At 37.9% G+C, this 22,903-nt stretch overlaps 1 protein-coding gene across 3 annotated transcripts in view; it reads left to right on the forward strand.

The window, feature by feature from the left end:
• The window catches only part of fstl5 (follistatin-like 5), a 247,596-nt gene that overhangs the window by 40,981 nt on the left and 183,712 nt on the right, over positions 1–22,903 (forward strand). For all 3 annotated transcript variants that reach the window (XM_036126902.1, XM_021320641.2, XM_021320642.2), the window contains exons 2-3: positions 4,453–4,594; positions 18,405–18,435. In XM_036126902.1, the coding sequence (XP_035982795.1) occupies positions 4,453–4,594; positions 18,405–18,435 (173 nt within the window). The remainder of the gene's footprint in view (positions 1–4,452; positions 4,595–18,404; positions 18,436–22,903) is intronic.

Genomic DNA, 22,903 nt, shown 5'->3' on the forward strand with positions numbered 1-22,903 from the left:
TGGTACCTATGAAAGACCAGATCGATAAGGACTATCGTTAAGAGTAGTAGTATAGATAAATCCTTAATGATACCCATCCCTAGAGAGCACTGCTTGATGTTTAGGACTTCCTCTGTCATGAAGGTAACCACAGACTGGTTCAGTGTAAAGCTAAATATACTTCACAGGCCATTATTTTACTGCTTCTTGATGATAAACTGTTACCAGTCATTTCAGAGGGTTGCATAATAACACTGATTGCATTGTAATTAGCTTTATTATAGTTGCTGTGAAACAAGGAACTTGATTGCATGTAGACAGCTAGCATAACCCTAAGTTAAGGTGAGAATCCTGCAGACAGACATTTTTAAGAAAATAGATTATTGAGGCATAAAAAGGTCAAATGCATGTTGAACTCTAAGCATTGCTGGCAGTACTTATTTTTCATCAGATGGTGGAAAAAAACAAATGGGTGCCCTAAAAATGCTAGCTTGTAATCCCTGATGTAGTTTTTGTTGTGAACTGTCTTATGCCAATACTGTATCATTAACAATACCTAATCACTTATTTACTTAATATTTGAAATGGTTTGAATTGTTTTTATAGTAAATCTGAGCAAAACGACTATTTGGATATAAAGCTGGCTTGATGTGTGCAAGATTTGCAACAGGTTAGAGGATTAAAAAAAGGTTTAAAAAAAAGCTGTGAACTATTAAACATTATTGTTAAAATTCATGCAAATATATGTACGATTGTTTTTAAGTTGTGACTGCTTGAATACAGTTAATGTTCAGTACACATGGTGCATGCCCATTCATGAGTTTAACATACTGTTTTCAGCCCAGGTTGTTGAATTGTGAAAATTTGCTGAATATTGATGCGGTAGGTAGTGCAGAGCGTGTGAGATTGTTGAGACATGATTCATTGTATACATTGAAGAAATGGGAAGGATTCATTTGAAAGTCAATGCCAAAGCCTAGACATGCTCTGGAGGATTTAAAACCACCAGTCAAACTTATGATGGCATCTCTCAGGGGGTTCTAGGGAAAACTCTCTATAGTTTCTCTGCTTTGCTGTAAAAAAAAAAGAAAACACCTAGATTTGCAGCATTTGCACAAACATGAGCATCTTTTTCCAAGGCGTCGCAAAGTTATATATGCTGGCAAATGTCATTGCTGCAGCCCCAAATACATTAGATTATGTTGTTTATGTGGGACGATGAACATCAAAACTTTTAAATTCTTCTTTCTTTCCACAATTCTGTTTTGATTTCATCCTAATTTGCAACTTTCTTTTTTTTGGTGGGGGTGTGGGGGTTACATCTGTCCAGTCGTATCTATTTGTGTAGACAGAAAAAGTCTTGCAGGGTTTTTTTTTTTTAAACTGACCTTATCAGGACTTTGGGATATTACTTTCTATCGACCATTTACACATCAGCAGTGTAGTGAGACACCAGAAGGAACACTAAAATAACTGATTTCAAGAGGAAAAAAGTTAAAATAATCATGTAATCAAGGTCAAAATTTAGTTGCTGGCTTGAGAAGATATGTCTGTAAATGTCAGAGACAGCTGTTTTCTTATTTGTAAAGGGCTGTTTAAACCCTTTGAAAACCAAAGTGTGGGGATAGTAAATAAGTATTGGTCAGAATTAAGTAGTGGGAGTTATTCTGCAATATATGTTTTATATACAAACCATTCAGGTTCACAATCCACTTTTCCACTGAGGGTTGTGTGGTGCTGGTGCCCATCACCAGTGGTCTAATATACAAACCAAAATGGTGAAAGATTAAAACTCCCAATAAAGGGAAGTTTCAACTTTTCTTTAAATTCATCGTTGTAAATTTGTCAGGCACTTTATTGGATGGCAGATTTAACAGCTTCAAATTCCACTTATCTGTGTTCACAGCACCCATATAAATTAGTCAATTAACAACCCACTTAACACCAGGACATTGTAAAGAAGTGGGCTGATTGTGCTGGCAGCTTTGGCAATCCACCTTGTTTGGCTCAAATTCAGCTTTTTAAGTAGAAAATTGTGACAGCTGTTGTTGCTTGAAGTTCCTACATTGGTCTGAAGCGCAACAGTATAAGTAAACCGAAACACTGCAGAACTGACAAAGATTTAGGAGTCGGAACATTTTCAGAAAAATATAGTTAAAGTCCGATTGCCTCTGATTTGTTTGCTAAAAACTGATTTGAAAAATACAGCAGGTCCTTTTGGCGGTACGAACATTTCTATGAAAACAATTAATTTACATAGGGTTCAGTACCTTATAGGAGAGAAAGTCAATCATTTATTCAAATGATCTGCACTTACTGGCTTTGTTTCATAACATATATGATGTTCACGAGATTCTACACCCTAAACCTTAAATTGACATCAAGCTTCAAGTCTTTAGAGCTTAAGTCTCACTCCAGTCTGAAGCAGTGACTCCTCTGTGTTAACTTCCATGGGCAGTGGTGTGTTGTAAACATCAACCTGGCCTGGGACTACAGATGAAATTTAGCCTTCATGGCGAACTCGGGGATGGTTACATGTCGATTTCATGAACCTATGTTAGTTAATATGCATTATCCCATTGCAAGTAATAGTAATAAAAAGTCCTCGAGGTCTACCAACCTCCATGTTTTAGATATTTCCCTTCTCTGACATCTCATCTTTCACCAGAGCTGTTTCGGTGCTATGATGAGCTCTCACATTCACTTTGTAAATGTTCGAATACTTGATTAGCAACTATTTTCTCAAGAATTTTAGATAGGAAGATTAGATATAGAGGTTTGTATTTTATTAAGTCATCTTGATCAAGAGAGGGTTTCTTAAGTAAAGGTTTAATAACAGCTACTTTAAAAGCCTGTGGTACATATCTATTTACTAATGATAGAGTAATCATGTCTAAAATGGGTATATTTATCAAAGAGAATACTTCCTTAAATAGCTTGGTTGGGATTGGGTAACATACAAATTGAAGGATCTATCTATCTATCTATCTATCTATCTATCTATCTATCTATCTATCTATCTATCTATCTATCTATCTATCTATCTATCTATCTATCTATCTATCTATCTATCTATCTATCTATCTATCTATCTATCTATCTATCTATCTATCTATCTATCTATCTATCTATCTATCTATCTATCTATCTATCTATCTATCTAATAAAACCTTTTAAACACAATGCAAAGCTAAATAGTTGTGTAGGTGCTTTGATGTAAAATGTTTGAGAATATTCTACAGTTTGAAATGCATACATTTGTAACTTTGATATCATTTTTAAATGTTATAGAAAAGACATGAAAAAAAATGTTGTGCTGGCTAAATCTGAAAGATCTTGCACAACTGTTCCAACGGCTTTTCCAACACGTTCCTATATTTCTATTAACATCCAACACAGTTCTTTAGAGGGTGAATAAATGCTTAGGATGCCTAAAAGCTGAAAATGTGCAGGAAACCTGTAAGCTCAGGGAGTCAAGAGAAGTCATAAAGTCAAAAAAAGTAAAGTTTGAGTGTTCACTGTTGGTCCAGAACATCACAGTGACATGCCGCTGTGCTGGTGGAACCTCCTAACCTCCTGTGAATAGCATGTGGGCTCAGAAGTCTGCCGCAGCACTGCCATTGTTGTCAAACTTGGTGTCACTCCAACAGAACAAGGAAGCAGGGTCACCAAGCTGCTGTCAGTCATCTCCCTCTGTTGAAGAAAGATGAGCAGGCACTTGAGGTCTGAGATTGCTAAAAAGCTGCAGCTTACTCCTTGCCTGTGCAGAATGGAGAAAAACAAACTGTCACAAAGCGTTTACCTGAGTTACAGATACCGTGGAAGTAAATGCTAACAACCAGGTGGTTAAATATAAGGCAGAGGAAATGAATTCATTGTTTTGTGTGTAAATGTGTGAATAATGATTCAGATTTATTACATTTGTTGTTCCATCAGGGCTGTGTCTGTGATGTCGTGTCGCTGGGCATGTTCTCACAGAGTCCTTTTTGTTTAATTCATGCCATGCAAAGGTTCAACTTGTCCTCATGCGACATGATGAATAATTGAAAATGCATTACACTCGAGGTGTAAAGTGAACATTCGCAGTCTCATATAAATGTACTTAGGCTGCATTCATGCTTGCACTAGAGCTGTTGAAAATCTTATCCCTCCACTACATCACAGTTACTTGATTTAAACACTCAGCCTAATTAATCCAAAGCCCCCACTTTAATTGCCTAAATATATTGTCTCTTCTTATCTAGATTTTTTTTCATGACGTCTCTTTCCCCATAATTGATTCCAAAAGAGATGCTATCTCATTGCTGAGTGTGGGGCACATATTGATAGCTTTAGTGTAAACCAGCGACAGCTTTGTAGATCTCATTGTCTATGCTAATTACAGCATGCTTGATGAATTGCCTCAGCCAAATGGTATTGAACCTTCAAATTGTTGTAGAGGAGCGCTCACCAGTCTTGCTTGGTTTTTGACAGGAAAAGACCAATGAAGACAGCCGGATGGTGGTTGGTTGCCATCTTACTGGTGGGGATCTCCGGGCTTGGCGCCACTGGGAGACCCGACCAAGAGGGATTCGGGTTGCAGCCCTATCGACCAGTCGTAAAATTCCGACACAAGGTATTGATCGCCTTCTGTTTCCATTTGCTGCAATTAGACTTTTTAGGTTCTGCCAAATATAAAGCGCGGTATGGAGGGAATTTATTGATGCATCTCCTGATTTTTTTTTTCTTTAATCCACACTATATTAATAATAAAAATATTGAAAGAGCATTATCCCTCCCTCTGTGCCACAAGACAGTTTTTCCAAAAGATATTATGAGATTAATATGAATCCCAAATGAAAAAAGATTATTTCTTTTAGCTGAACAGCTTAAGTGAAAGATGTAATTGAATGCTTATTGACCAAATGATAAAGTGCAACTCCCACAGGCAAAAACCTGTGGGTTTTATTAATATCCCTTACCGCATCTAAAAGCACAAGTCATTATTGTAGACCTGCAAAGCAGCCGCATGCCATTTTTCTTTGATTTAGTTTTAAACAGATGAGCGTGTGTTTGTATTAATAAGAAAACAGACGAGGAAAAATTATTTGCATATGAAGACATTAAGAAAATGGTTTGGAATGTGATACTTCAGTTTACATTTCCCAGACATCTCAGAGCGCAGGCAGAGAAAAACAATGTTTCATTTTTCTTTTAATCCTGTCTGACACAGCCAGACAAAATATTACATTTAGCATTTATTTTAGTTGAGGCTTGTAAGGTGGCAAAACGGCTTGAAGATTAAAGGCAGTGGCAGCGGTTTAAAAGGTTAGTGGCTGAGAGGAAGTAAATATAACGGGGTGTCATAGGGAACAGATGGTGGAAACGTCATTGGACTGTAATGAAATTTACTAAGAAGCTGAAAGGGATAAAACTGTTGAAGAGACAATGGTCAAACACATGCTGACCTTTTAAAATATTTATTAAATTAAAAAGTAAGGTCTCCCAGCTCGACCTTTTCTCTTTTTTACATAAACTCTTCCATGAACATCTGCTTATTATTTATGCATTTATATTTTTGGCCCACAATCTTTATAGTCTCTTAAGATTAATCAATTTCAAGGTATACCTGATGAAGTAGACACAATGTTTTATTGTTGAGTTACAGAAGTTTAATAGGTCTTTAAACCCTCCTTCAGAGACAGAACTTTTGCTTATGCATATTCTAAAGATTACAGGAGTTGATTTTAAAGTGCAGTGATGCATTCCTAATTACAGAAATGTCAACATAATGTGCAGGAAATAACGTATTTCATATGTGACCTGAGCAAATAATCTTTTTAGTGATAAATTATGTATAACATGTAGCTCTTTTACTGAATGCTCAATATGTACCCTGAACGAAAAGCTGTCATCCAGGCAAATAGCCATATCTTTGAGGAGGTATTCTTCCACTGAATACACTCAATAAGCTCTCCATCGTAGGTAGAAATGCCAGCACTGTTTAAGAAACTCCACTGACGTCTGAAACAGAAATTATTTGATTTTATTCACACTAAAAGCCAACCTTAAGGCTTGCAGTAGCTGTATAACATTTAAAAGCTCTCCAACAACTTTCTTTCACAGCTGTGCAAAGCATCATCTGCATAAAGGAGCACTTGAGTTGTAGAAATACTATATCTGGCGTGGTTTAAACAAAGGAAGATAAAACTGAGCCCAAGATTGAGCCTTGAAGAACTAAATTTAAAATCTCACAAAAAATTAGCTCAGATCTGTCTGCAAAAACACCGTGTTCCATCTCAATGTAACTCCTAAGCCAGCCTAAAGCGCCATCAATGCGATCTCACTGAGTCTCCTCAACAGCAGCTCAATTGCATCATCAAACAGGGAATCACAATGCTACTTACTTTTCAAAACTTTACAGGCATAGCTATGGTCGCAAAGCCAGAACAAAGAAACACTTTAGATTCGTTAGTGTTTAAGTCTCAATATTAATGACATTAATATTGAGACTTAATAATAGTGATATGCTTAGCAAAGCAATAAATCACAAAGACTAGAATATGGATTTTTTTAAGGCCAATATCTTTCAGTGTCTTATAGACTACCATCAATTGACCATAGAAATGACAGATGAAGGTGAAATAATGTATTGCGTAGACTTTGAATTAGAGAGACTCTGTTACATTTGCATTATAAATAGAACCAGCTGACATAAAATGCTAAAATTTTTCAGAAACTTCAGGTTTCTTGATTCCCAGTAAATAAAAAAATCTTCAGGAATAAGTATTTATATTCTTTTTTTGTCTCTTTCTCAGTGTAATATAAAATTTAAGACAGATCTGTTAGATAGTGGCATCAATAATAACATAAATACTGCTTCATATATTTGTTTTCCTGGATATTGCTTGCATTTTTGTCAATTTTTTTTTTATATATACATGATCCTTATTTTCTTGGCTCTGCTTTGTAATTCTCCTTAACCCACATATTTTGAGTTACATCAAAGCAAGTAAAATGTTTCCTAGAGTTTCAGAGATTTATCTTGTAAAGTGTTTATTTTGAAGTCTGGGGAGAAGGTAATGTGATTTTCTTTGCCCCATGTTCACAGTGTTTGGCAGAGGATTTCAGAGATGGAACATTTCTCCCTAAGTGCTCTAAAGTGCAGCTGATCTTATGAGAGAAGTGTTGCTTTACCAGCATCTGCGGATTCTCCTAAAGAATGAGTCCTGGTAAAAAGAGAGACATCTTTATATGGGCTGGAACTTGGAAAATTATCATAAAGCAACGCTTGCTTGAGGGGAAATAAAACAAACAAACAAACAAAAAAAACTGTTGAGAAAATATGTTGATGAAATCAAATCTATCTTAAAGCATCAGTCTGCTTTCAAAAGTCAGCTCTTTTAGATTTAATTTAGTTTCTAGTTTTTCTTTGAGAACATTATCTGCTGGAAGGGTTTATGCCTTAAGCAATATGTTTTTTTTAAATAAATTATTATTATTTTATTTGATCTTTTATAGAAAATGTGGGACCTTGAAACATTTTGGGGGTAGACACAATTTTTCCTTTTGTTCTGGTGAGGTCCACCATCTGTCAGACATACCTACAGATTTCTGGCTTCACTCATAATATTTATTATTTTGATGCAAATACTTGCTTTATTCAACTTAGTAAATACACATAATTAGCAGGCTGCTAGCATCTCATTCAGCCTAACTTTAATTTACTCTGAGACGGTTTGTCAAGGACAGACAAAAGCTTGCCTGGAAAAACTATTATAAGTCTAAAACAACCAAGTGAGCTTACAAACTATAGTGTTGTATAGTTTTGGGTGATTAATTTTGCTCTTTTTCTGTCATTGAGAACAGAGGAGATGCTGTAATCATGCACACCAGAAATGAATTATAATAATGTAAACATGTTTGTGCAAATAAAATACTTTAGGTTCTACAGAGTGTGGGTGACAGGTAAATATTTACATTGAGTGTTTAATTAGAGACAGTGTGGTTGTGTCAGTCAGCTTTCCGTGCACTGACAGAATGGAAATGTGAAAAGTAGCCGAACAGAAATGTGTCGGTCATCTAACAAAATTCATTACAACAGTTTTAAATAAATGTACATATATAAATTTTGTCATTGTTTGCATCCCATTTTTGTACGATAAGATTATCCCAGAATGAAAATGTCTAGTTTAACCTTTTTTTATAATGTGGAAAAGAGTAACATTCATAACGAATGTATGTCAGCATGTCACTGGAATGTGACAAGAAGCTACAAAAATGATTTATTTGCTTTTCTGCTTGAATGAAATTAATAGACTTGAGGCTTTGATTACATCCCAGAGGAATGTCATTACAGCATCTGCATACTATTATAATTTGTCTTATGAGAGGATGGAGGTAAACTCTGCTCATCTATCTGCTTGTCAGCTGAAGCTGTGAAAATATAAACTCCTGTTGAAAGGGAATGCCCTGCTGAAAACCCCTTTCTCCAAATCTTGCCGTCTCCCTTTGTTGCTGAGAGAATTCTCTCTGCTGTTGGCTAGATTGCAGGGAAGCTGAGGTCACTGACTTGTCAACACAGCTGAATGAGCAGCGTGAAAGGTGAGAAGTGGAAGATATTGTATGATACACAACATTTGGCTTGAAATCTAATAAGTATACTTTTTTAAATGTTTTAATTGTAATGAGAAATGCATTTAAGGGGAATGTGATCTGATTCAACTTTGCTGTTGGCGTCTCCCTTCCTTTGCTTTGAAGGAGAATGTGTGACGGGCATAACTGGCTCAGACATGACCTCACAAGCCTCCCCACAATGACTTCAATCACCAAGAGTCACTCAGCCATAAACATCTGGTCACAGGCTGTAGCCTGTTGGATAAAAAAAATCCCACCACATTGGGTCATGTGTAGGACAGACATCCTGTCTGCTAATCATATCTGGTTATATATCAAACAAAGTGATAATTTCTGTTCTCAGACATCTTCTCTGAGACCTTGAATGATATAAAGAGTTGACAGCCCAACATTGCCGTGCCACAGGAGGTTAGCTATAATTCATAATTTAACTAAATCTGGCAGCCTTGCTTGACACGAGAGGGGAAAGCAATTTCTGTGAGTTTCTCACTTGCAGATCAAGCTATTATGTCAGGACAAACAAAATGGAGGCAAGGACAACTGAGTGCAAAGCCCAGCAATCCAGCTCTGGCTTAGCCACATGGCAAATCTAGATTAGCGGGGGATAACCAGAGAGATGAAGAGGGAGTGGGCGGTGGGCAAATGAGATTGAGATAAAGAGGCTGGGAACCAGAGAAACTCAACGAATGAATAGGAAGAAATGTTTTTTTTATCATTAATGTAACTGTTTGTATTCTTTCTCCATCCTTCTATAGCTGATCAGCCTTTACTCAGAAACCTTTCCCATGATAGTGATAAGCAGTATAGTTTATTTTGATAACTTCAAAAGGGAAACGTATCAAGAGTCATTATTACATACAGTAACAGTTTATGTACTTTTTCTTGCTTTTACTGTGCCTCAGCTATGAGGAACATGGATATCAGACTGTAATCCATGAGAAATATGAAATGGTGGGATCCTCCTCCTTAGGGCTGCCCTCACAGCAGGAGGTGTGAGGACAGCCTCAGCCCGCTGTCGCTTCATGCTTGCTCATTTTGAGGGATTGCTGCAAAGCCATGGACAATGCAGAGGACTCTCCCTGTGGCTCCACGGTTCCCCAGGAGTGAATGCTGCTTGTCGGGACTTTGATGCAATCAACTGGTTCCCTTATATAGGAAATGTTTGACCAATCTGTATAATCTGACCCAATCTGCATAATATGATTGAATTGGACTTTGTAAAGTGCCTCGAGATGACATGCTTCATAACTTGGTGCTATATAAATAAAATTGAATTGAATTAAGGTCTCATGGCTTCTACAAAACTGCCCCCCAGGATCAAATCAATCTCTTTGCCCACTGTGTGTGATGGCAACAGCATCAGAGAGACATTGAACATCTTCAAACTGGGACCAAAGCTGAGTACAGTCTGTTGACATTGAAACAAGCCCCGAGCCTCCAGCGGCCACATAAACCAGTTTTGTGATATTTCGTCCTGAGAAGCCGCTCTCCTGGCAAGAAGTTGTCACTCATATATTCCATGTGTGCAGAGTTTGCCGTTAGAGAATGCTAGTACTCAAATCAGTTTTTCTACTATTGTCCTAATATCAAAGCCAACTGGGCTGATATTCTCCGAACCGAGAAGTATTTGATTAAACATTAATTAGCATGTAATTGCACAATACTATAAACTATTACAGCAAAGTAAAGCCCAAAATTCTGTTTCTCAGACAATTACAGTATTACAACAAATCATAAAATAGCTTGATACATAAATGTCAACTTTCTGAAAGGTATGTGTATATAATGCAGTTTATTCATTCAATACATGGTATGGGCTCCTGTTGCATGTTGGGATGGAGGCCTGTGGCTCTGCTGAGGGCTTAACACCAAACCTTGGCTGGTGTTAAGCCCTAAGGGGTTTTAAAAGTAGTTTTTGCTTGAAAATACACAACAGAATAATTCAAGAATAGCTCCACAATTATATGATCTGAATGCAAACTTCTGGTACCGGTGTTAAGTTTAGACATATACGTTTTTTTTTTCTTCAATTGGAACTATTTTTGCAGCTGTTGGTTGCCTCTTTCATTAGGTAATAAACAAGTAAATTGTCTAATCTTTTGTAGCCTTGCCAAATTTGTTTTTCTTTTTAAACATACAACATAAAAATGTTTCAATTCTTGTGAAAATCCAGGAATATCCTTAGATTTTAAAAACCCATATCTTTACAACAACTGTAGCACGGTAGGACTGAATCACTTGAAGCACATTTGTTCCACAAACACTTTAGTGGGCAGTGTGCCGGGCGGAGCTGTGAGTTTGCCACGATTTATCACTTCACACTGGATCTCAAGCAACCAGGACTCTGTGCCTCTCTGCTCTTCCTTTGGGACCTTTTCTTCTTAAGTGAAAGATTATATCAGAAAGATGCATCTCATGCGATCTGTTTTTCTGTTGTTGTTTAACAAAAGTGATGGGACAGTTGTAACCATAGGCAGACTGGGACTAAACATAGAAACTGTACTTTTTCCTGGATGGTCCCACTTCCCGCATGTATATTAAGTTAATGTTATTAACATCCACTAACAAGCTTGACCTAATGTGTTCTGACAAGAAATAATAAAACAATTCACTAAATTATGATACTCTTATGCATTGATCAATTCCTAACAAGTATTTCCTTATACCACTGCACTTTTAAATGTAAGCAAATTTATATGCGTATACTCAGTTGAGCTATAGAAGCAGATCACACAGAGTGAAGGTCAGGATCCCACTGCATGTCATACTAAGCAGAGGAGAATGAATAACATCTGCAGAAGCCAAAATAAATTGTGGAGGAGATAATATATTTTGTATGACCCTGAAGAAGACCACAAGCCGAAACGTCTGCAAATAAAGTCTGCTCCTTATGCTTCACGTGTTGCGGAAGTTTTTATCTTACCTGTTGGTTGACTCTTTTCATGCACCTCGGAAGTTGGTGAAGTTTTGCCAGAAACTTATGAATCTCTGGAGATGATATATTTTGGAAAAAAAAAAAAAAACTGGAAAGAGGAGCTTGTCATAAATTGTTAAAATAGCAATGTGGTTGGTTAGAATGTTATATTTTGATTGAGTAATACTTTTTATTTCTAGCGCCATTTATGTCCTGCATGATTGTTAGTTAATCTGACCCAGTCTGTATAATCTGATTGAATTTTGACTTTGGAAAGTGCCTTGAGATGATATGTTTCATGAATTGGCACTAAGTAAATATTGAATTGAATTGATTATATTGTGGTTTAAAAGCTGAAAAGTTTAAGAACAATTGCTTTAAGGCAGTAGTTTTTAAAGAAGTGATGAGGACCCCACTGTATGCTGCGTGATCATAGAAATGGCACAGTCCATTTTAATGAGGACGACAATCAGATTTTCATAGCAGTAAAAAAGGAAGATAATTTCTGTAAGGAAATCGAGAAGTTTGTTTGCAGAATAACTAAGTCATGGATGTTAATAAAAATGTTACACCTGAACAATAAAAAGACAGAGGTCATGTTGATTAGCCCCGGTGTCAACCTGGGTCCTTTAAGTCAGTATCTGACACAAACAGCTACAGATCACAAAGTGAGCATCACTGTAAGATTCACAGTGATCCTAACTTTGATGCTCAGAATAAATCTGTGGTTCAGTCAAAATGTTTATAACTGAGACAGTTGACAAAAATAACATCGTACCTGTCACAGTATCATTTTGAAATTGTAATGCATAATTTTATTATAACTCATTTACTCCCATGTAGTTTTTACAGAGCTTAGCAAATAGTTGCTCAACCTAAGCTGGTTCAAAATGCTGCTGCTGGTACCGAACAACAGGAGCACATTTCTCCTGTTATAGCAGCAATTCATTGGTTGCTGATTTGCATTGATTTTTCAGATTATCTTATTTACTTTTAAATGTCTTCTTGGTGTCGCTCACTCAGGCTGGCAGATCAGTTCTTATTGGTTATTCTGAAGGCAAAGGGAGCGTGGAGAGGCTGGCTGGTTTTCTCTGTCATCACACCAAAACCATGGATTGCATTATCTTTACAGATCAGGCACACATATTCACTTTCTGTTTTTAAATCTTCTCTTAAAACACATTTATTCTCTCTGGCTTTAAACCCAGTTTGACATGAATAGTTTTATTCTTTGTTTATTATGTATCTGCTCTTTATTTTGCTGGTTTTATTGTATTTTTGCTATAACAGAATAAAGTGTATAAAGCATTTTGGCCAAGTAATTTGTTTCCTTAAGTGCTGAGGGAATAAACTTGAGATGCGTTGATCTTGGGGTGATCAACTGAATTTCAAAAAGCTTGCTAATGCCAGATTTATTTATTTTTGGTTGATCTAGTTGTGTCAAGAATGAATAAGGGGGTTAAATGCTTGTACTGTCATTGTACTTTTATTTACCTAACCTATGTACAACATTAGTGGGAATTGACCAGAGATAATTTGGAATTGCGGATTATGCTGTTTTTTTTTTTTATATATGGGTACAAGATGCATCTTGTTAGACAGAGCTTTAGATATTGACAAAACTTAGTGTGGTATCCAGTTTTATGCAAATTTAAAACATAAGCATGACTGAGTTTGCTATGGACTGTAGGTGGCATTGTTGGACGTTGCCACCTAATTAGCTGTTTATGTGGAGAATTGAAGGTCAAAAACAATTGATCAGCATAGCAAGGACAGAAATCGTGCAGGAACGAGATGAGCAGAAAAAGATGTGGAGATGGACGTGGTCGGTATGGCAGCTAGTCGTAACAGGGCAGATGAAGCAGAAGCTGTGTGGCTGGGTGCGTCAATGTCCCCAGAGTCTCGAGGCAGAGGGGACAAGGCCGGCAATAGCTCTGGGGAAATCATTCTTTTCAAACACATCAAGTGTGAACACTGTCTGCAATATGCAAATAGGCTGCTTCTGAAGTCTTTTCTTCCTGTACAGCAAATCCAAATGTCATCTCCTATAGAGTTGTTGTTGGGCGACCAGCATAATGCCAGAGAGCAACAGGTACATTCTGTACTTTTTTTTCCCCCTTGTGATCCAGATATTGCTTGGTTTACAATATTTCAGAAAAAGGAAGAAAATGATAAAACATTATTTTTATTTTTTTTTTTACCTTTTCATTGCACTGTTGATTTAGTCAGTTGAAAATGTTAGTAATTAGTTTTCCAGGAGCCAATTAGCTTCATTAAGACACCATGGCCATTGCCGTGGTGGGGCTCAAAGTTCACCATCCCTCTTCCCGATACTGGTCCCTGGCGTTATGGCTCTTCTCCACCCTGGCAGGGCAGAAGGTGCCTCCGTAGCGGCTGGCGACCAGGGCTCACACCCCGCAGGGTCTTCGTGAGATTCAGCCACCGACGCCCACTCCCTGCTTGCTCCTGCTGCTCAAAGCAGGCTGACACCGGCTTCGAGACGCCTGACTGAGCCGACGCCTGCTCCAAGTTGCCTGACTAAGCAGGACCTCCTCCTCACCTCGAGCTGCAGCCTCCTCGTGTCCCAAGTCTCAAGGTCTCTGACAAGGATGTCCAGGTAGACATGCCTTGTGCAGAACCTGAGGCCTGTGAGTTGGTTTGGGTAGTCGAGGCTCCTGTCTTGGCCCCAGAGGACCCCAGTGATACACAATATTGCCAAAGGTATTTGCTCACCCATCCAAATGATTGGAATCAGGTGTCCCAATCACTTCCATGGCCACAGCTGTATAAAATCAAGCACCTGGGTATGCAGACTGTTTTTACAAACGGAATGGGTCGCTCTCAGGAGCTCGGGGAATTCCAGCGTGGAACTGTGATAGGATGCCTCCTGTGCAACAAATCTGGTGGTGAAATGTCCTCGTTTCTAAATATTCCACAGTCAACTGTCAGCCGTATCCTAAGAAAATGGAAGCAAGACAGAGGACATGTTGAAAAGCCACGCAAACTGACGGAGCTGGGTCAGCGGATGCTGAAACGCATAGAGCAAAGATGTCGGCAACTTTCTGCAGATTCAATAACTACACACCTCCAAACTTCATGTGGCCTTCAGATTAGCTCAAGAACAGTGTGCAGAGAGCTTCAAGGAATGGGTTTCCATGGTCGAGGAGCCGCATCCGCTTTACGGCAGTCTAAACTCCCCTTAAACATGAGAGCAAACCTTACATGCTTCTACTTTTCTCATCCTCATGTAAATGTTTGTCATGGCCATTGTTATCAATAGAAAATACAGTTAATATAGTTCACAAACCTGCATGTCAGCTCTTCTCTGGTCCTTCTCATCCACGGTTCCTGAAGCTCTCCCTCCCTCTCCCCCTGGCTCTGCCTCGTCCTCTCCCTTTCCCTGTTTCAATGGGAGAGACTAGGGATTATCTAGAGGGGTGAATGTGGCCTTGTCTTTACTAACTCAGTGACTTCTCAATCTGCTGGTCCAAAGTGGTCTACTATCAGATTCCAAAACACGGAGACTATTTATCTTTGTGACAGTGTAGTGTTGCCAGTGGCCTTCAGCAGCGCTAAACCTGGAAGTTACAGGTCGAGTGCCTCCTAGTGGCTAAACGTTACTCGGTGCTGTTTTTAAAGATCAGTTTGGGTACATTTTCAAAGCTAATATTTAGCCCCAGTGGAGCATAACTAGTTTTATTTCATGAACTTCCAACATGTTAAAACAACACAGTTTATATGAGTGTTTTTGGCTCTGATTAGAGTTTGTTATAATAGAGATCTCTGAGAAACTCTAATGTCTCAGACCTGCTTCAACTAATCAATTAAACTATGATACTGTTGCAATGTTGCAAAAGAAAAAAAAAAACATACTGTTGCTATGTAAGCTAAGGTGAAACTCAGTGTTGTTGATGTTTTCTAACACTGCATAGACTATTGTCTTATCATGTAATTTCAGCATATGTTACATTGCACAGATATTCTGCAGAAATCCAGGGACTAACTCATCTGCTTTCATTTGACAGTCAGTGGTCCATTACTGACCAGACTCGTTGCATAATGTGTCCTCTCTATAATACATCCCTGCAAGAAATGGTAGTTTTCTTTACATGGATAATGAGCTATGCAGATTACACTGTGAAGAAATCAAATATGTATGCTTCTTTCATTCTCATTCATAGATTGAGGAGAGCAGCTACTTCGAAAAGTAACATTATATAGAAGCCTTTTTCCACAACTTTGGTCAGCATTTATGGGGGATATGTGATGGGTTTGGACTCAAAGGACTGTAGTCATGGGCTCTTCTCTTCAAGCAAAGAATATTTGACTTTTGTCAAATAGAGATTATAAAGAGATCGAGGTGGAAAAATTAATTTGGACTGTTGAAAGTGAATAGAATAAAATTACATGTGAAGGCAAGAGTTGTGCACAAATGAATTAAAATAAAATCTATTAACAAAAACAAAAATTAGCCTGGTCTCTACAGGAAAATAAACAGCCAGAATAATTATTGACCTCAAGCCCTATCTATTATTTTATCTAGATGTCTCTGAAATTTTTAACAAGATGGAATGCTTTTGTTGACCTCTTTATAATCAGTTTGGCTTTAAATTAGCACTGAAACCATTAAACAGATTAATTGATAATTAAAATTGTCACCTAATTTAGTAACCGAATCAAATTATTAACTGGAGTATACAGACTAAAAAACATGCACTTTGGTTATTCAGAGCAGTAACAAGCCAAAACTGTATAAAAAAATTAAAATATTGCTAGGGGAAATAAGGATAAAAAACCTTTGTCTGAAAATATGCCCTATCAAGAACTTCTCAAGTGACATAGTTTTAGCTTCACCTGGTGATATTTTGTAAAAAAATTACTAAATAAAACAATAAATAAATAAATAAAATCTCTTTTTAAGCACCTTTTGCTATTTTTTTTTTTATAAAAAAATAGTCAGCAGATTAATCAATTGGCAAATATGATTATTAGTTTAAATCTAAACATGGTACGGACATGTGGCCTTTTTGCCTTGAAGCTAAATTTAGATTTGTGCAATAGAAATACACTATCCAGAGTGAACAAAATCTTGCACCATCTGTTTGAACTGTTACCCTAGCAGACATTTTAGATCTGTAAAATCAAAGACTTCATTCCTGTGACTCGACTGGATGGCGAGATGCCCAGGGTTTTGAATTTAAGATCTGCTTAATCCCCACAACTCCTCCAGTGCGACAGGAGGCGCTTTAGCCAGCAACTATCCCCCGGCACTGATTCTAGATCATATACGCCAATACAGCCCTACAAAACTAATATTCTTAATACCAAGGACTAAGAGTTGGACACTCACCTGTGCATTGGCTCTAAATCATCCTCTGGACATTGCAATGACCCATTTCTTGGTATATGAGATGGACTTCACACAGAGACACTGTTCAGAAGAAGGTCCAGCAGAGACTGGACTTTCTACTGCAACTCAGGAAGTCCAATCTTCCACAGAAACTGCTTCTACATAATCCTCTCCACTACCATTATTCCGTCTGTTCCGAGCACATCAGTGTGTGGTTTTGTTTTTCCACAACACACGACAGGTCCAAACTTCAACAAACAATAAGCTCTACAGCAGGGATCACCAACCTTTTTCACACTGGGACCTACTTCATTAGTACTATGTGATACTAAGGGCTACCTGTACTGTTCTTTGAACTACAGGAGTCCATGCTCACCATAACTTTCGTAATATGAACATGTTTTAATGCTTTTTTTTTTTCATTTTTTAATCTATGTAAATACAAGTATGATTTGAAAGGAAGAGCAACTGCATAAGATACCACTTTAGATGCAGCTCACTGGAGGATTGTGCTACTTTTTTGAAAAGACTTGAGGGCACCACATGGTGTCCTGGAGGGCTACCTGGTGCCTGTGAACACCATGTTGGTGACCCCTGGTCTACAGGGAAGATCATCAGGGGTGGCCTTCCCTCTTTCCAGGACTTGTACAGGTCTACTGTCTGAAAAAGGGCAGAACACATCTCTGCAGACCCCCACACATCTCTGGACAGCTAACGTTTTAAAGTTTTACCTTCAGGATGGCAAAACACATCTCTTTTCCCTCAGGCAGACTCTCTGATGATCATTTAACAGTCAGAGTACCCAGATTAATACAGTTATTATTATTATTATTATTATTATTATTACCACTCCAGCCATGTCTTCTTTGTAAAGCATGTGTGTTTAATGTATTTCTATTTTCCCTTTTTTATACACTTATACTTAAAATATTTTAATTCTGAGCAAAGTAGAACCCAAGTCAAATTTGTTCATGTCACAAACTTGGCAATTAAAGCTGATTCTGATGTGCAGCATCCATTTGTGGAGGGGCTACAGAGAAGGAGGCATGCACAAACTCACTGCAGCACATCATGATGGAATGAGGTTGCTGCTCCAAGACGGAGCATTTCAAGCAAAAATGTGTGTCTTAAGAGAAATGATTCAAATAAAAATGGCAAAATAACTTGAATGTTTAGAAAAGAAATGGATGTTGATAATAGGCATAAAATGCCTATTTATTGTTCATACAAATGGATGTCGTTGTGACCTTTTTATAACCTAAAAATATCCTTGCTGCAGCTTTTCAGTCCTGGAAATGCAGTAAGGATTCAGATTTGTTAGTCACGTTGAAATCCTTGGACTCCGGTGTTAACGCTGTAAAGAAGTAACAACTCAATTATAAGTTTGCAATAAAAAAGGTCAATAGAGCATAATTTCTGACTCAAAGCAATGGACGGATTCAACTAAGACATAATTGTTACATGTAGCAGAATAGTGAATGTGGTTTATTTTCTTGGATTTATTGTAACGGAATGTTTTTTCTCTTTTTGATTTTATTTCACCAGGATGGGATCCCAGAGAGCTTGAGGGTAAAAGGTGAGTTTTCTCCTCCCTTCTTTCCTGTGCATTGAAATGTAACATATGACTCCATTTTGCAAGATGTATGATTGTTATCTAGTTTAGGTCACCTCGGGCAAAGAGCACCTACCACCAAACTTTCTTTTTTATGCTTTATGCTAGCAGCAGTGTAAAGTATTTTATGAATTAAATTTGTATGAATACTTTTGTACACCCTTTTTGGAAGTGTAGGGCTGCCTCAATAAGATTTTTATCATTTCCATCCCTCATTTAGGAGTTTCAGTCTGGTATTGCAGACCAAGGGTCCATTCTGGGTCCCCTCCTTTTCAATATCTACATGCTCCCTCTAGCTCAGATAATAAAAAATAACAACATCAGCTACCATGACTATGCAGACGACACACAGCTCTACATCACTATGTCACCAGGTGACTATGAACCAGTTCAGGCACTGAGTAAATGCCTAGAAGAAATCAATGCATGGATGTGCCAAAATTTTCTCCAATTGAATAAAAACAAAACTGAAGTAATAATATTTGGACCAATAGAGGAAAGATCAAAAGTTAGCACACAGCTTCAGTCGCTTCAGCTAAAAACCACTAATCAGGCCCGAAATCTGGGAGTAGTGATGGACTCAGACCTGAACCTCCAAAAGCATCTAAAGACAGTTACAAGGTCGGCTTTCTATCACCTGAAGAACATTTCTAGGATTAAAGGACTGATGTCTCAGCAGGATCTGGAAAAACTAATCCATGCGTTTATATTTAGTAGAATTGATTACTGTAACAGTGTTTTCACAGGTCTGCCTAAAAAGTGGATCAGACAGCTGCAGCTGATCCAGAACGCTGCTGCCCGCGTCCTCACTAAGACTAAGAAAGTAGAGCACATAACACCAGTTCTAAAGTCCTTACACTGGCTCCCTGTATCTCAGAGAATAGACTTTAAAATACTTCTGTTAGTCTATAAATCCCTAAATGGCTTAGCTCCTAAATACATCACAGACTTATTATCAGCGTATAAACCCTCCAGACCACTCAGGTCTTCTGACTCCAGTCTGCTCTGCATACCTAGAACCAGAACTAAACAAGGAGAAGCAGCATTTAGTTCCTATGCTCCAATTATCTGGAACAAACTTCCAGAAAACTGTAAAAGTGCGGAAAGCCTGAGTTCTTTTAAATCAAGATTAAAAACACATTTGTTTAAAATTGCCTTCAACTGTCCTAGTTAACTGAATCACCACTTTTTTGTTCTATTTTCTATCTATATTTTATTCCTACTTGCTTTTATTCTGTTTTATTTTGCTATATTTTAATCATGTAAAGCACTTTGCATTGTCTTTGTACTGAATTGTGCTATATAAATAAATTTGCCTTGCCTTGCCTTGCCTTGAACGTGGATAGTGCAAGTTTTGAAGTTAAATATTTATTTTATTTCCCATACATTCCCTTACAATTAGCTGATGTGTATAATTAGTTATCCTCTATTTACCACAGTTGCCATAGTTTCCATTAGTAAGTTTATGAGAGAGTGATTCGGGTCAAATCCTCGCAATGCCTGCTCTCGCTCTCTGGCTACCTTGTTGAGTCTCCGCCATAATCGATGCATTAGCGAGAGAATATGGACTAACTTTAATATTTATAGCTTTCTTACCTCCAGAAGACATTACACCTCTAAACAAAAGACCTGTGCAGTCGCAGCGGCCGATGCTTTTCCTCACGTTCACAACACTGGTGCCCTTTCAACTTGTCTCCAGAACTATACTACACTATTGCAAGCCATGCAAAATAAAACAGGCCCAAATTGGTGGGAACAAAATGCTGCTGCTGCTGGGGGTGCAGCTGGTATGACCACGCACAGCAGACCAACGACAAACATGGAAAATGCCAAGTTTCCTCAGGAGTTACTGATAAAGATCATGTAAAAATGCTGTAATTGGGAACCGAAGGACACGGCTAAGATTAGAGCCTTTGCACAAGCTGTTATCTAATTCAATCAGTCAGTTTGACAGAACAATAACAGCTCTTATTAATAAGTGTGGACAAAATCAGAAGGTTAATATGTTAAACTCCAAACATCATCTGTGATAGTTTTGTGCTGTACTATAATATCAAGAACATTTGTCCTGACTTTGCAGCTGCTGGGCCTTAATAAATTATTAAAATATATTTTGTTTTGTTTAGTTCACAGCGTAACTTTAGAAATTGTAATGTTGGAAATTTGCATTATGTAACTGCCCTCATATTTTTTTTTGCATGCTGGTTAAGTGTTTACAGAGCCGTCGTTATTGTTTCAGAACATTTCTACATTTTATTTTCATCCTGAGTTTTTCTTGAATGAATTGAGGTGTTCGTGGTGTTCTCAGTTCATGCATTGTGAAAAATCAGGTTTGAAACATTTGAAGTTCAGCTGTCGATAATGAATCTTATTTAATAACAGAATGCTGTAGCATGCAGTTTGGCGGGCTAGGGTTTCCAGGGTGTGTCTAACAAAGTGAAACCCCTATTTATGTAAATATAGGAGCGGTTCACGTCGGTCTTAATAATATTAATACATTTTATTTGAAAGCGCCTTTCAGAGCACCCAAGGACACTTTACAATTTCAACAATAACAACTCATGATAAAAGCACACATTAAAAAGTTTCAAAGGACAGACGATAACAGTGAGTGGGCATTATTGAACAGATTTGTTTAAAGTTTCAACTTGAAGTTAGAAAGTGTTAGTGTTAGTGTTGCAGATGTCTGAAGGGAGAGAGTTCCAGAGTTTGGGAGCAGAGCGGGAGAAAGCTTTGCTCCCCATAGTGCTGAGGCAAGAAGGAGGGACAAGTGAGGTGAATGAAAGAGGCGGATCTAAGGGTGACGGAGGGAGTAGAGATTGTGAAGGAGATCAGAGAGGTAGTGGGGAGTGAGGTTGTGGATGGCCTTGTATGTGTACAGAAGAATTTTGAATTATTTTCTGAATCTAACCGGGAGCCTGTGGTGTTGCTGTAGGACTGGGGTAATGTGGTGAAATGAGGGGATTTTGCTAATAATAGGAACAGCTGAATTCTGAACCACTTGTAGCTTATGGAGCATTTTTTTTCTTTTGAGGAAGACCAAAAGAGAAGAGAGTTATAGTAGTCACTAAATGCAGGAGGTGACAAGGCTATGGATAAGAACTGATGCAGAGTGTGTGGAAAGGGAGGGAAGAAGATGATTCATATTTTCTAAATCAAAATATGCAGAGCGGGTTTTGTTATGGATGAGAGAGTGCTATAGATGACACCCAAACTTCCCGAGGTGAATTGGAGAATGTGGAGCTGTCAACTGAGTCATTTGTGAAACTTCCAACTTTGGTTAGTACAATTCTTATTGCTACAAGGATGATCTCCGTTCTGGCCCTGTTTAGTTTTAAAAAATTGGTGCTGAACCAAGATTGTTTTTTGGATAGGTGGGAGGTGAGGGAGGAGGGTGGAAGTATATAATTGGGCTTACCAGATAAATAGAGCTGGGTATGATCTGCGTAGCAGTGAGAATGGATGTTACATTCCTGGAAAATATTGCTAGGGGAAATCAGGTACAAATTAAAAAGTAGTGGTCCCAGGACATAGCCTTGGAGCATGCTGCTTGTGACAAGGGATGAATCGGAACTGAAGGACTTTAGCTGAATGAACTGAGAGCGACCAGGAAGAAAATAGTAAATCCAGTCAGTGTCAGTGATGGCAGTTTGAGATAATATGTGGAGAAGGATGGAGTGAGACATTGCACCAAAGGCTGCAGCACAACACCAGAAGAATGAGAACAGAAAGTAAACCAGGATCAGCTGCCATTGTGTTATTTCCATGATTTGTTTCCAGTGAGGTAGTTCAGGAAGGAGACAGTGGAGCAGACTCAAGAGATTTTATTCAGATTAATTTTCAAGCTTGAGTTTCTTTTCCATCCTGCCTGGGACCCAAAAATTTATATTGACAAGACAAAAATAATAGAATAGTTTCTTAATTTTTAAAGCTCTTCCTGAAACAGAGCGTTGTGAGAGCTTTGTGTAGGATGTTTCTCGTTAAAATGCATAGTTCCATGGGTGTGCCTAAATTTATCTCAAATGCTGATGTTGAGAATTAACCATAAGCTTAGAAACCCAAGACATCATCATCTGGGGTCTTCAGTTTTTAGAGAAATGTACTTCAAATAAATGAATGCATTTTATGAAGAAATACCTTGCTCATAATTAAGACTTCACTACTAACAACTCATTTTGGAAATCCTATCTGCCGTTCCAGGACAATTTTAGTTTGATTTAATGTAAGGGAGGAATAGGTTGTCTTTTTACAGAGACATATACAGTACATATAAATATGTGGTTTCCACTGTATGCTGCACGGTTCCTGCAAGATGTTGGTGAAAAGAAAAAAAAATAGTCTGACAGTGTGTGGGTGTGGGGACCATAAAATGTAGCCAAGGTCAAATTGCATCTCTTTCCACATGTAGTAAGTGAAACCTGACATAAAAACA

This window comes from Fundulus heteroclitus, chromosome 23, assembly GCF_011125445.2.
Source record: "Fundulus heteroclitus isolate FHET01 chromosome 23, MU-UCD_Fhet_4.1, whole genome shotgun sequence".
Taxonomy (NCBI): domain Eukaryota; kingdom Metazoa; phylum Chordata; class Actinopteri; order Cyprinodontiformes; family Fundulidae; genus Fundulus; species Fundulus heteroclitus.